General features: G+C 48.9%; 3 protein-coding genes across 4 annotated transcripts in view; 1 reads left to right on the top strand and 2 right to left on the bottom strand.

Annotated features, from left to right (window-relative positions):
• The window catches only part of TMEM268 (transmembrane protein 268), a 44,336-nt gene extending 30,906 nt beyond the window's left edge, over positions 1–13,430 (top strand). The window contains exon 10 of the mRNA XM_073905854.1: positions 11,837–13,430. Coding sequence (XP_073761955.1) covers positions 11,837–11,878 — 42 coding nt within the window. The 3' untranslated portion in view covers positions 11,879–13,430. The remainder of the gene's footprint in view (positions 1–11,836) is intronic.
• TEX53 (testis expressed 53) lies at positions 1,970–5,236 on the bottom strand. 2 transcript variants are annotated; one of them, XM_025887934.2, is made up of 4 exons: positions 5,045–5,236; positions 3,584–3,753; positions 2,790–2,909; positions 1,970–2,143 (listed from the first exon to the last, which is right to left on the bottom strand). In XM_025887934.2, exons 3-4 carry the CDS (start codon positions 2,896–2,898, stop codon positions 2,043–2,045), a joined length of 210 nt encoding a protein of 69 aa, XP_025743719.1. In that variant the 5' UTR covers positions 2,899–2,909; positions 3,584–3,753; positions 5,045–5,236; the 3' UTR covers positions 1,970–2,042. The 2 variants fall into 2 exon arrangements, with proteins under 2 accessions (XP_025743719.1, XP_073761953.1); XM_073905852.1 differs by lacking the exon at positions 5,045–5,236 and adding an exon at positions 3,895–3,977.
• On the bottom strand, positions 7,287–10,438 carry TEX48 (testis expressed 48). The gene is made up of 3 exons (XM_073876741.1): positions 10,078–10,438; positions 8,802–8,969; positions 7,287–7,699 (listed from the first exon to the last, which is right to left on the bottom strand). The coding sequence occupies exons 1-3, from the start codon at positions 10,397–10,399 to the stop codon at positions 7,596–7,598; spliced, it is 594 nt and encodes a 197-aa protein (XP_073732842.1). The 5' UTR covers positions 10,400–10,438; the 3' UTR covers positions 7,287–7,595.
• Positions 13,431–14,802: the final 1,372 nt, after the last annotated feature.

Raw genomic sequence — 14,802 nt, 5'->3', positions numbered from 1 at the left:
GAAATGATCTTCTGTGTGTTGTCAACCTGACCTCAAGCCCACCTCCCTTCTCAGTTCTCTGCGTGGCAGAAGTCAAGAACCTCCTTTCCCAGAACCTTCTTCTCTGTATGCTTCTGAGTTAGGAACTGGCCAGCTTTGCCTGAGAAATCTACTGTAACTCGGGGCTCTCCTCTCCGTCCCGGGGCTCCTCTTGTGGCTAACCACCCTGGCCGCCTCTCCTGAGGTGTTTGTGTCAATCGGGGTCCCATCAGAAGGCAAAAACTACACGGTCATTCGAATATGGGAAGTTTGATAGAAAGAATGATTAAGTGTAACAGGGAAGTTGCATAATGGATTGGTAAGTAAGAAGAGATGCCAAAGAATATAGAAAAGCCCATGGGCCCATGGAAGGAACAGCTAGCTACCACCCCTTGGGTGGAGAGCGAGCCCCCAAGGAAGTTCCCTCCACACCCTGTCCCCAGGTGAAATCTGGACCTTGTAGGGAAGGACATAGCATAGCTATGGCTTCCTGGATGCAGAGAAATCTCTGAGCTGCTGTGTTGATAGAATGTTCTAGAAATCTGCACTTGAAGGTGCCAGGGAAAGCTATCATAGAGAGATGGAGGTACTTCCCAGTTTGTTGGTGGGCACTGGGAGAAGCTGTTCACTGCTAAGTACTACTAACCACCACACAGGATCTGGGTGCTGGAAAGTTGTCTCCACTGCAGGAGCTTGATGTTGGAGAAGCTTCTGCACAGCAGGAACTGGGTGCTTGGGAAGCCGTGTGCACTGCCAAAACCAGATGATTGGAGGAACTGCGTGGACTGCAGGAGCCTGCTAAGATGAGTGCACTGGAACCAGGAGGGAAAGACCCTTCTTCCTCAAGTGTCTCCAGTGCCTCCTACTGACAAGGCTTAACATTGTACCAGTTGCCAAAGGAAAAAGATTTCAAGGGCCCAGCTCCCTGTTTGAAGTGCAGGCAATGCACAGCCCATTTGGGAGCCAAGAGCATTAACTGGATGTCACTCTCCCGTCATTGTGAAGGGCAGCATAACTGGTTGGTTAAGAGTGTCAACTCTGGAATCAGGCTTCCTGGGTTCAAGGTTCAGCTCTGCCACTGCCTTTGGTGTAACCTTCAGAGCCTTCTATAAGTTTTCACTTTAGTCATTCCAAACATGGAAGTTCGCTACCTTCACACCCATACCACATTGTGCCTCTGTCTTCCAACTTCGTTGATTTCGTTCCCCCTTCGGGAATACCATACCCCTCCTGTCTGCCTGGTGAGTTCCCTTTCAACACCCAGAAAACTCAAGCAACTGTCTCTTCCAGGAAGCCTTCCCCAAACCCCCATGTTGGTTGCCACATGCTTCCCATTCTTTTACTCCCCCCAAATTGTCCTATTATGTTGAGGTGATAGGCTCCCGTGCCTGGTTCACTGGCTAAAGGTGGAGCCACGCAGGGTCTCCAGCGTATGCACTGTGTTTCGCAAGCATCGCGGTACCTCTGCACCGGCGGTGTGTTGCATTACCCTAGGGCTGCTGGATCGTTGCAGAGTTGTGCGCAACCTGCCCCACTGTTCATGATGGCCCTGAGCCCCAAATGGAGTCTCACAGCAGATGAGAATTGTGCCCTCAAGCTCTAGATGTTTATTAACAGCATCCACTTAGAGCCATCCGTTACACTCACCGGCCTCTCCGAAGCACTTCCTCGTTAGGCTGGTTAGGAGTGACTGAGAGTGTTTGAGAATGATTAAACCACATTTCTTTACAAGAGATGCCAGGTTCTAATTGCTCCACATTCAAAGGAATCTCAGAAGCAGGACCAGGGGAAGGGAAAGAAGGAGGGACACCGTCCTGTGATGCAACCAGAGACTTTAATTGGATGCAGCCCCTCCCGCAGTGGCTGGCGTGACTCTTGCTGGTGGCACAGGGGTGGCTCAGACATCTCCTCCTCCTCCAGGGGAGTTTCTGAATCCATCTTCATAGCCTCCTGCTCACCGCCCCCTTCCTCCTGGAGGAGCTGCTCGAGCAGCCACACAGCATGGGCGCTGCCGACTAGAATGCTCAGGGCCTCCCAAGAGTGCATCTGTTCAGTATCCAGTTGTTGGCGGGGTGGTGTGCGTATCTCTTTTGGAAACCATTCTTGCGAGAATCTGTGTTCAGATCTGAAAGAGTGAAGGAAAATGTTGATTCTCGGTAAAGGCTTTGAATTACACATGGATAAACAGTCTTCGTCACAGCCCACGTGGGGACTGCTCATGTTATTGATGGCTTTAAAAAAAAAAAGGTCTGCTTGCTTGAGCTAAAAACACCCCAAACTGGGTTAAGCAAGCGAGACTTTGTAGTTTACTTGTTACATCAGCATAGCTTTGCTGGTCCTGACCAGAACACATACACTCAGCGTCTGCTGAGTGCCTTCTCCACGTGGAGCCATATTCTAGGCATGTCTACAGGTTGCCTCATCTCACCCTCCCAACAACCTGAGAGGTAGGTAATGTACTATCATTATCCCCAGTTTGTAAAGAACGATGCTGAAGCTCAGAGAGAGAGGTTCAGTGACATGCTCAAGTTCAGGAAGTGGCTGAGGCAGAATTTAACTAGTATATAGGACTAACATCAGTGATCTTAACTAATATATCTAATAAATTATCATTAGGCTGCACTATTACGGGCTTGGGTAACTAGTCCCAAACCCCCCAAAGACTGAAAGAAATCTGATGTGTCCTAGCGGGGGGTGGCTGGGGAGACCGAAACCCAGAGAGGGAACCCCAGTGTTCTTGCCAGCTACCACACATCCACTCCAGGACCTACTGAAGGACCGCGGCTGATGCTGCTGGGATATCCTGGGACTACGTGAGACAGCAGTGGTAGAGGACCCCTCGCTGGCTGGGCAGCAACAACAGAAGATCTTTGACGCCATGTCTTGGTGGGCTGTGGGAAGAGGAAAGGGCACTGGGGCATCTGGCTCTGCAGCCCCAATCCCAGAGGCCCATTGTTATTTAAGCACTGGGTCACACAGGGCCGGTCTCTCCCAAGGTATGCCCCTTCCCCGCCCATACCTCCTGTAGCTCCCTGTGGCCAGCACGTCCAGGCCCATCTATGTGGGCCTACATCTGACCAGGCCTTCCTCTCCTGCCCACAGTTGTCTTACCCGTGGAAAGGACTTGGAGCCTTTACTCTGCCAGTCTTTACCTGTAGGGGTGCCTTGTTGAATCAGCACATCAGCTGATAACACAGCTCAACTTTGCTGGTTCAGGTCCTGGCTCTGCCACTGATTTGCTGTGTGGCTTTGGGCTTATCCATGTCTGTCTCTGGGCCTAGGCTCCCCTTAAACAGGCAGGGGTTGGCTGCACCATTTCTCCAAGGGTACTTCCAAGCTCTGATGACCCAAGGTCGTATGTCCTTGTCTTATTCCCAAACTTCTTTCTCTCTTCTTGGCCTCTGGCCCTCTCCTGTTTTCATTTCCCTTTCCCTGTGGCCAAAGCCCCACTCTGGGGAGTTTTCGTCATGGCGGCTGTATTCACTCCCTGCACATTTTGGTTCACTCCAGGGCCTCCCCCTTGGGCACTGGCTTCCCACCTCTCCTGGCCACCACCCTGTCTCACCTGGGTCATTGCAATGGCCTCCTGACTGCTTCTTCTGCACTGGTCTTCATTAGTGTTAACAAGGCAAAATCCTCTTAGGATATCAAGTCATGTCATGTCGCACCTCAGCTCAGAGTCTCCCCGTGCCGTATCATGTAGAATCAAAGCCGAAGTCCTCCTCTGGGCCTCCCCTGTAAAAAATCGATAATCTCAGCACTACTTTCACCCACCCCTCCCCTGCTGGCTCCTCCCACCCTCCCCTCCCCTCCGTCCCAGCTGCACATTCGGCCTGGGATGTTCTTCCCTGGAGATCCATGGAACTCATCCCTCACCTCCTCTGTGGCTTGGTGTAAACGTCACCTTTTCTCATGAGGCCTTCTCCCTCTATTTAGGCCTATCTCCCCTATTTAATTCTCCCTATTTATTCCCCTATCCCCCCCTAAAAAAATATTTTTGCTCCTCCCATGTCCCCTATTCTGGGATCAGGTCCCACTATTCACGTTGTGTCTGGAGTCAGAGAAGGGGACACCCCTCTCCTCCTGGCCCCTGCCTCCCCTTCCTTCCACATTCAATCATCCATCAAGGCATTGTGATCCTACCTCATAGATATCTCCTCCATTGCCTGTCACTCTCCACCCCCTGCCCTCGCTGGGACCCCCATGACCACAGCTTCCCCCGCATGTCCCTGGCTCACCTGCAAGCCGGTCTGCCTCCAGCGCCAATCCCATCGTCATCCTCTGCCTCGAGCCCTCAGTGGCTCCCGTTCTACTACTTGGAACTACTTGGTGCTGTGGCCCTGCTGGCTCTGCCAGCCTCATTCCCTCCCAGCCTCGCCCCTCGCCCTCCGGCCATAGGAGCTGCCGGCAGTGTCCCAAACTTGCTCTCAGCGTGTCACCACTGTGCCTTTGCACACGCCCTTCTCCCCACCTCCCTCACCCCTCCCACTGGAGACTCAGCTCAGGGGCTACTCCCTCCTGGAAGCCATCTCTTCTACCCGTGAGGAATTGGGGGCCTCTCCTGTGCTCCCATAGACCCCTCGGCTTTCCTGGGTCATGGCCATTGCCTGTCTTTGCATGATGCCATAGCAAGTGCTCAATAGATATTTGTTGAATGGACACTGCTTTCACTGCCTGCTTAGTTGTGAGACTAGACTCCAATCTGTGGTTCTAAAAATTTGTTCCGCATATATTTATTGAGGAATACGGGTGCCAGGCACGAGGTGAGGGATATGGCAGTGAACATGAGCGAGAGATTCCCACTCTCTAGGAGGCAGGGATGCATCCAATTCTCCTTTGGACCCCAGCACTGAGCACAGGGCTTTGCACAGAGTAGGTACCCTTCCAATGGGACCCGAGTCAACACAAAAGCCCTCTCTGACTGTTGGACAATATACACGCCATTATCCCTACTCTCCCTTCCACTAACAGACCTTTTACTCCCTGCTCATAGAAATGGATAGAAACATCCTGATTCTGTACTTACCTCATTGTCCCCAGTGACTTCAGTCTTGGATGTTAACAGGGCAAGAGAAAGAGCCACAGTGTCTAGGACACTGACCTTCATTGAGCTTCTTGGGCAGGTCTTTCACATCTCTGAGCTCATTTAACTTTTCAGATGGTGGAACTGAGCCCCACGAAGATGCCTCTCAGGTCTCACAGCCAAGAGGAGCAGCTGGGATTTTAACATAGTTTTGTCTGTTACCCGAGCCTCTGCTGTTCAGGGCCTCACCTTGGCACTTCCAGGGGCAGAGAGAAGTTCAGAAACGTCTCCTCCTCTCCGGAGAGTTGACAGCAGGTGGCTTTTAAACAGGCCTCCCTGAAGCTTGGCAGAGCAGTATTGCAGTTAAGAGTGTATGTTTTATTACTGAGATAACTTGGGGGATGTAATTCTTGCTGCACCCTGCTGTGTCATTTAGAGCAATTCAACCTCCCTGAACCTCAGCTTTCCTATTTGTAAAATGGGGATGGTAAAACCTACCCCAGAATGTTGTATGAGGATTGGGTGGTGTAAAGATGTGAAGTGCTTAGCCCAGTGTCTGGCACGTGGTGAGTGTTTAATCACAGGGCCGAGGGTGATGTAGGAGAGACGCTTGCTTGGGTGGAGGGAGGGTGCGAAGTTACTTGCACTCCCGGTGCCTACCTCTAGATGGAGACAGGAGCCAAAGAAAAGGGCCCTTGGGTTATGCCCTTTGGGCTGTGAGCCTCAGGTGTCCAGTGACCCACAGCACTTGGACCAGACCAAGAAAGACGCAGCAAGGTCCAACAGGAAGCCTTCTGGAGCTGGAGGAGCCCTTAGGGCTCATTCAGCACAAATGGGGAGACTGGGGCCCAGAGACAGAAACGGTGGGGTCAAGGCAGGTTAGGGGTGGCGTCTGCTTCCTATAGCAAAGGTGTCCAGGAGTGGTGGACACACTGTCCCTTTAAGTACAGAAATATACCCCCTCCTGCTTAGCCGGCAGAGCAGAGAGGAGGCTGTGATGTCACAGAGCCAGGGAACCAGGGAATGTTGGGGGCAGAGGGGTTTGACTGGACCACAACGTCAGGGAGGAGTGGGGGAGGACCTGGATCCTCTCTCCAGTGGCCCTTCCCTCTGTGCATGAGGCTATGCTCTGCACCATGCCCATCAGATCAGCTCGGCGATTCTGCCCCATGCATCTCTTCTCCTTAGAATAGTATGCTAGCATGCCCAGCTTCTTCTCGGGGTGGGGGGGGCAGGTTCTAGACACTTAAACTAGTGAGGGAGAGTTTGATGAGCAATGGGATATTGACAGAGTCTCTCCCCAAATGACTCATTCATTCCAAAGGGAAAGATAGTCATTTGCAGTGGAGAAGCCTGGCAGCAAAACCCACCTTAAGCAAGGGATCTAGTTAATGTCACCCATGGCAGGACCTACCTCCACCAGGTGTCCCTTGATATGGGGAGGATACAGTGTCACTTCTGTGGTCTTCCTGCCAAACATGCAAAACTGGCATCTTAGGATAAACACAAATTGGGGGGATGCCTTAGACAATCATGCCTGTATGCTTCAGAAATGTGAAGCTCATGGGGGACAGAATCGTTCCAGATTAGAAAACACTGCGGGGGACATGACGACGACACGGGACTCATGAGGTTGGATTCGATCCTGCATGGGGCAACAAAGCAGCTGGAAGAGGTTTGGGCGGGGGGGGGGGGCAATTGATGATAGTAGTATATCAGTGTTGAATTTCATGTTTTCAAGAAGTGTCCTGAAGTTATGTAAGAGAATATTATCGTTGTTTCTAGGAAATGCACCCTGAAGTATTCAGGGGTAATGGGATCTGATGTGCACCACTCGCTCTCACGTGGTTCAGAAAAACTAACAGGAAGAGAGAAAAGACAGGGTAGAGCATGTGGGGGAGATGTAACAATTGCGGAATCGGGGTGAAAAGTAAATAGGAGTTCTTTGTCCTATTGCAACTTTTCAGTAAGTTCAAGATGATTTCAAAACGGGGGCACCTGGGTGGCTCAGTGGGTTAAGTGTTTCCATTCAGCTCCGGTCATGATCCCAGGGTCCTGGGATCAAGCCCCCCCCCCAATCCGGCTCCCTGCTCAGTGGGGAGTCTGCTTCTCCCTCTGCCCCTCTGCTCCTGTTATCTTTCTCTCTAATAAATTAATAAAATCTTAAAAAAAAAGATGATTGCAAGACCAAAAAAAGCTATCCATAGGCTTAAATTTTTTGTTTTAGCTTAGTTAGACGTGACAATGTATTTAGAAGCAGTAAGGCATTTGGAAGAGCTACTCCCTGGTTGTGGTGGGGGGGGGTGGGGAGAGGAGACACAGTCTTGTGATATCACCAAGGGCTTTAATCGGAGGCAGCTCCCCCCACAGTGGCTTTTTCAGGAGCTGAAGGGATTCTTGCTGGTGGCACAGAGGTGGCTCAGACATCTTCTTCTCCTCCGGGGGAGTTTCTGAATCTGTCTTCATGGCCCCTGCTCACCGCCCCCTTCCTCCCGGAGCCCCTCTAGCAACGTGCAGTCCTGGAGGCCTGCCTGGGAGCTGTGGACTAGAATGCTCAGGGTCTCCCAATGTGGCACGGCTGGAATGGCCAGTGATCCTGAGAGTAGCAGTTTAGGTTTCTCTTATAAAAGCCTCTTGGGCACACATGTGTGTTCCGTTCTAAAAGAAGAAAGGAAGAAATGATGACGCTGGGAGGAACCTTTGCATTGGGCTTGGATGGACCATTCTGGTCACCTCCAGCCCTGATCACCATCAGATTCTGGAATACTGGGTGAGCCACCTGGACCCCAGGCCAGGACTCAGAAGTCCTTTGTGACAGGGACACATGTCAATAGGTTCTGTGTTTGTACTTCATTGGTGTATTCAGTGATGATCAGGTGACTTGCAAAGAGCAGTGGCCTGGAAAGTGAGAGCAATGGGCCCATTCTGGTTCTAATACTAACCTTACCTCCCGGTGGACTTTTGGAAAGTCCCTTCCCCCTGTGGGCCTCAGTCTTCTCTATACAACGGGAGGTGGGTTTTTAAACTGTGTTCCACGGAGCCCTGTGGGGGTTGGGAGGCATGAGGGAGGGAGGGGCAGAGCTCCTGGGGCTCCCAGGCCCTACTCGCGATTCAAGTCCAGCAGGACCACCTTTGCTCTTTTATTGCAATTGGACTTTGTGTGAGATTCTGTTTGCAGGGAGGGTGTAGCTGTTTTGGGAATTCTGAGATGTCTGGGCTGGGCTGGTCCTTAGCTGTCAGCAGCCGGCCTCCCAGGGTGGCCGTGAGCTAAGCCAGGTCACCCAAGTGGGGTCGGTGCGCAGTCATGTGGCATTTCTTCTTCCTGGACTGGGATTCTGTCCTTCTTCCATGCCCCTGAGGCGTTTTGCCGCTGGCTGAACTACACTCTAGTCCACAAGCATCTTCTGGCATTGTTGACTTGCCACGCACCTGGCTGGGTTTGGGGGAACACAGCTGTCTTCCTGGGACTTACCCTCTAGTGGCCAGTGCAGACATGAGTTTAGCAGAGAAGCCTGGATATGTGTCCTTTGCTCCCAGACCTGCTGCTGCTCGTGTAATTCTTAGCTCGGGAGGTCATGCAGGCAGGTTTCAGCCTCCTGGAATTGCTCCCACATGTTCTAGAATATGACTGTAGCTTCCTGGTGGGAGTGGTCCTGTCTCTCCTGTCACCCCATCTGGCTTAGCTCATATATCAGGGGAATTTAGTCATCTGGAGAATGGGGGTTCCTGGTCAGTGTGGGGACCCCAGTTCGGGACTCACTTTCATACTCATTGTTGCTGGTGGAGGAGGCTCTCTTTTCTGGGTGGATGAGAGGTTGTCCCAAAGGTAAGCGGGAGGCTTCGTTAGCATCTACATTGGAGTTCTTGCTGGCCACCTCCTCCTTCTGCAAGCCTGGTAGTGATAATTCCACACTGTCAGGTGGGGAGGCTCAGGAGAGGTGACAGAAGTGAAGGTGTGTTGCATGCGGGCCGGTGGTGGTGATTATGGGGTGGGGCCCACCTGGGTCTCCCTCCTCCGGTCTTCTGAGTGTTCCCGCTCATACGCACATGCTGGGTTCAAAATACATATATTTTTTCCAAAACATAAAGTTTACCTTTTTCTCTGCTTATAAATGTGAGTGCATGTCCATTACAGAAAAGCTGCGAAATATTGAAGAGTATGAAGTAGAAATAGAAATGCCCCAAACACCCATCCCTTCAGATGTGATCACAGTCCCCGTCTTTTCTTATGCATATTTTACAGGGCCCATTATACCCTATATGTCATGTATACATTGTACTTTTTTTCATATATGATATATCAGAAACATTTTTCTCAGGTCACTAAATTTTAAGAAATAATGGTTATATAATATTCTATTTTGCAGGTAATTCAAGAGTCATTTAACCAATATTCTTTTTGGGGGGATTAGATTATTTTCACTGCATAAATACCGTTATGGTGAATGTGGTTGTATATCAGACTTTGTTTCTATAGACTTCTAAATTTTTAAAAGTATAGCAGCCGACTGAGCTGTGTCCTGTAACAAATAGCTCTGTCCTTTACTAGATGTGTAACTGCAGCCAATCGCTCCCCTCCCATGCCTGTTTTCAGAGCTGCAAAATGACACATCCATTTTGGGTAATCATGTCCCCTTCTCAGGGTTATTGTAGGGATCAAATCATATCGCTGTTCTCCTGTGTCCGCTCTGAAACAGTGGGGGACTCACCTGATCACGGTGGGTCCCTAATGCCTAGACAGTGCCTTGCATGTAATAGGGGCTCAGTCACTATCATGGTTATTATCTTGGGAAAAAGGATTGACGTTTGTAAGGCTCTGGGTTTTTATTGTGAAATGATTTCTGGGGGGAGATTTGAAAAACCCTCACGGTGGATTTCTGGCAAAATCTGCCATGGGAGTTTTTCTCCTGCTGTTGAACTGCTCCATCTCACCTAAGGGGACCGTGCCAGCCACTTCCATGGTCTCCCTGCCTATTGTTTACCAGTTTGGGTTAGAAGCCCCACCTGATGTTAGGTTGGAATTACCACTCAAAAGCTGAAGGAAATCTGAGGATATCTCAGCAGAAGAGGGATGAACACAATAAGGTCGAGAGAGGCCAGGAGGGGCGTTCTTGTCTGGGACCTACTGCAGGTCGATGGCTGAGGCTCTTGGGTTTGACTGGGGACCTTGGAGTCACCCACGGCACAGGGCTCTTCACAGTCTCTGCAGCATAAACAGAAGATCTTCGAGGCCAGGCTTTGGTGGGCTGCTGGAGGAGGTAAAGGAATGGGGGCCATTGGAAATTCACTGTGAGGGGTGTCATACAGGGTCAGCCTCTCCCAAGAGAGAATAGCCTTCCCCGCTCCCAAATCTTCCATAGCTCCCCATGGCCAGCAGACCCAGGCCCTTCTGTCTAGGTTGCCCTCTCTTAAAGCCATTTTTTCCCATTCTATACAGAATTTTCTCACCCATGGAGAGGAGTTGAAACCTTTATTCTGCCAGCTTTGCCTGCAGGGGCGCCTTGTTGAATCAGCTGATCTTGACTTTGAGCCCAGTTCCCTGAGCAGGACTGTTTCCTAAGTAAACACAAGACTGTGGATAAAAAAGGCTAGTCCTTTACCTGTGCTCACGCTCTAGATGGAATCCCCTGACCGCACAATCCCGGCTCATGCCGAAATGCGTACAAACATGCTCTGCCCCATTTCTAGGCACATATTCTTGGGTAGATGCCTTAACCTTCTTGAACTTCACTCTTTTCATGGGGAAAGTGGGAATGAAGTGCCTATTTGTAGAAATAAAGGGTTAAGTATATGAAAAGTCACCCCTGTGGTGCTTGGCACCATAAATGCCCCATGGTCATTCCATTCCCTTTCCCTTGCCTTCATGTGGTTTGTTGGCTCCAAAATATTCCAGCTGATCCAGGTCCCAGGGGAACATGGCAACGAAGCACAGTCTTGGGAGTTTAGGTCCTGGTTCTGCCACCAACTTGCTGACTGGCTTCGGGTAAGTGTCCATGTGGATCTCTGTGTCTCAGGAGCCTCATCAATAATAAGAGGGAGTTAGGCTAGATGGTGTCTTCAAGGATCTTTCTGGTTCTGATGGTCCAGAATTATAAAACTTTTAGTCCCAAACTTCTTTGTCTCTGGATACGTCCTGTTCTCACTCCCCTTTCTGTGGCAAGACCCCCTTTTAGGAAATTCTTATCATGGTATTGGCTGATGTCCCTCACAAGACCCAATGCACTATGTGAGCTGCCTCACTCATGGGCACTTGCTTCTCATTTTCTCTATTGCTCTCCCCTGGTCCCAGCCACCTGTTTGCCTCTCTTGCCTGAATTAGAACAACAGCCTCCTAACTGATCTCTTTGTTTCTTTTACCCATGACTTCTTATATTAATACAAAATCTTTAACTTCTGGCACATACGCTCTTCGATAATAGCAAAATTTCTGTGCTGTGGCCAGATACATTCAGCAGACTAGACACATATGAATGTCCCCATTTTGCGGGATCCTTGGACCCAAGGGGTCCTCCGTGGGTCCAGTGAGCCCCCATCTCCAACAGTCTTTGGGATTTTTTGCCAAATGAGTTTTTTGACGTGATTTGAGCTCTGACGTATTTCCTTGAGCTCTCTAATGAACTTACCGTATCTTCTTAGGAAAGAAGGTGGAAATTTATATAAGGCAATGAGTTCTTTTGTTTTGGAGATGCACCATTTAGCAAATTGCTTGCCATTAATATGCTTATTCTGTTGCTTGCTTTAGTTTCAATTTCCCTCATGTAAATTCCTGCCTCATGGGATTTTGCTTTGTTCTAGATTGCCTCACATATGTTGAATGTAGAAGGAAGTGTTTCCTAAGGAAGGAGTGGAAGCATAGGTCTGACAAGCTCTCACCACAGGTCAGCCCTGAGGACTATCGGTGGGAGGTCTGCTAGGTGGTGATCAATGTGTATAAAGGTAATTGCTGAAATTCTGCCTTGGGTCCCTCCAAACCTTCATGAGCACCTGTTCTGTCTTGTTAACTTAATGAAAGGTCACTTTCCTCAGCCCATATTCTGGAGTGAGTGATTTCCAGGTTACTGATCAGATGGCCTTGTTGAGGCTCTCTTAGGCCATGGAATTCAAGATACCACGCATAACTGTGGTCAACTGTGGTGTATTCTCTTCTGTTTGTCATGGTCTCATCTACATTAAAGTTGCTACCTCTTCCTGGAAAAACTCCTGCTTCATATATACACTCTTACTACGTGTCCCTTCATGTGTGTGCTTATGTTAATAAATGGAAATGTTTCACCAGATGACTTGGAATTATGGTCACTACGGCAAACATTTAATGTCAATAGTAAGAGATTTCAGAGGGACTCTAGAAAAAAGAGAAGACAAAAACAGCAGATACTCAGTAGAGAGAGCTTCTTTGATTGGCATGTTCTGGCCTCCGAAAGAAAAAAAAAAGTACTCCTACTCAAACCTTCTGAAACCTACTTTCTTTACATCTCTTTTTCTCTCTCCACCCAGCTTTATCGTTACCACCCACTTACACTCTTTCTATTCCTTCCCATGACTACCTAAATAAACTCCCTTCATTTCTGTAGAAAAGAACAATCAACATTGCACAATATCCCCCTAAAACTCCTGTACCAGGAGGTGGGTCCAGAGAGGTTGAATTCAAACCCTGGGTAACAGTGGAGTTGAGGGCAAAGATTTAGAATCATCCCAAATTTCAGACTGGCAGAAAGTGGCTGTATTAAACTCAGGATTTTGTTAGTTATTCTCACTCTTATTGACCATTGCATCTGTACCAGTCCCTTCACTTAATGGTTGACCTTCAATGAGGGGGAAAAATGTTTAAGAGCAGCAGGATGGAAAAGGCCAGAAGATTTGAATAACCCACTTACACATAATTCAAAAAAGTGGGCTTGAGAAGAAAAATAGGAAATGTACCATATAAAACTATTTCAAGTGTCCTTCTCTTATGGGTAGATTGAGCAAAGATTCAAAATGGCAAATAAAGTCAAGATGAATTACTGGGAGATTTGATAGACTTCAGGACACTTTCAAAGAAATGCTAGGGCAGACCAACAGCTTAAGTAAAGGGAGCCTTTCCTTCTCTGAGAAGGGCTCAGACCTAAAATAGGGAACTTAGATAAAATAAATTGGAATGGGAAATGCCAACTTAGATCTCCTGATCATTTTCAAAGAGTTCTCCAAAATTAACCAGAAACGGCCCCTTGGAAAAAACAAGTGGCTCCTGAAATAAAAACAGAACCAAAACTCCTCTGTCCATAAAGAATAGTGGAGCCTGTTGATAAGGCACTTGTGTTTACTGTGAGCAGCAAACCACTGGAAGGGGCACCTGGGTGGCTCAGTCTTTAAGCATCTGCCTTCGGCTCAGGTCATGATCCCGGGGTCCTGGGATCGAGCCCAGCATCGGGCTCCCTGCTCGGCGGGAAGCCTGCTTCTCCCTCTCCCACTCCCCCTGCTTGTGTTCCCTCTCTCGCTGTCTCTCTCTCTCTGTCAAATAAATAAATAAAATCTTAAAAAAAAAAAACCATTGGAAGAACTCTTGTCTCGGGCACCTGGGTGGCTCAGTCGGTTAAGTGTCTGCCTTCAGCTCAGGTCATGATTCCAGGGTTCTGGGATCGAGTCCCACATCGGGCTCCCTCCTCGGGGGGAAGCCTGCTTCTCCCTCTCCCACTCCTGCTTGTGTTCCTGCTCTCGCTGTCTCTGTTTCTGTCAGATGAATAAATAAAACCTTTAAAAAAAAAAAAGAACTCTTGTCTCAAATCTGTCCAGTGATGCCACTCTGAGGAGATCTTAGCACTCAACACATTCCTACCCTTCCTCTAAACTCTCAAGGGGAATTGTTGATAAATATAGACAGACAGTACTGCTTGTTGACATGATTCGTTTCTTAGGTGGAAATCAGACTCTTCAATGCCAACTAGAACCGGGACTATTCTGTATGACGAATCCTTGGACCATTCCATGTATATAGCCCCCCCCCCCCGCAGCGGACTGTGTCATCTCACATGGTATTGGACGGAATGAAACCCTTCCTGGGGCTATCAAATACCAATAGGTGGACCTGACTTCTGAGGACAGAGAGTCCTCCGCAGGAGCTGGACCACCCAAGGTGCTCATTTTCCCTCACCTTGGCTGACATAACAAATAATACAGCCCACACCCTGGAGCACAACCAACTGATTGAAAATCCTTAGCTCAAGTAATTATGGATAATAGAATGCCTTTGGATTTTATTTCGGCTAATCAGAGAGGGGATGCACCTTTGCTAGCACTTCATGGTGTACCTGGATTAACACCACAGGTGAGGGTTCTCAGCCCCAAACAAAGGCAAGCTGGCTATCTAAAAGAGAACACAGGGAATCATGTGAAATTTATTTTCTTCGTCACGCCTAGGAAACTGTGGATCATGATTCTGGAGTGCCTTCCAGACCCTTCTTTTAATTAATCTAATTATTTAATCTAATAATTAAACTTCTAATTATTATTATTATCATCATTTTAATGAATATTGTCTGCCCCATAGTCATTTAGTGACTGCTGTCCAGAGAGTCGAAGGATCTTATGTGGCCACTGGCCCAACATAGAGCTCCACAGAGGATTCAAAAACAAAACCAAAAGACGTCTGGCTGGCGGATGCTCAGACTGAACATCAGATCGCTGTAGGTGGAAAAGGGAAACTGTTTCTTCGCGGAGAGTGGACCGCAGTGGTTGAACACCTGCGCAGTCCCCGAGGGTCTCTCACACAGCTTTGGCTGAAG

Source organism: Callorhinus ursinus, unplaced genomic scaffold (genome assembly GCF_003265705.2).
Source record: "Callorhinus ursinus isolate GAN/ISIS: 27379988/994484 unplaced genomic scaffold, GSC_fseal_2.0 scaffold24, whole genome shotgun sequence".
NCBI classification, from domain to species: Eukaryota; Metazoa; Chordata; class Mammalia; order Carnivora; family Otariidae; genus Callorhinus; species Callorhinus ursinus.
Note: the sequence above shows the minus strand (reverse complement) of the source record. Positions and strands in the feature narration are given on the sequence as shown.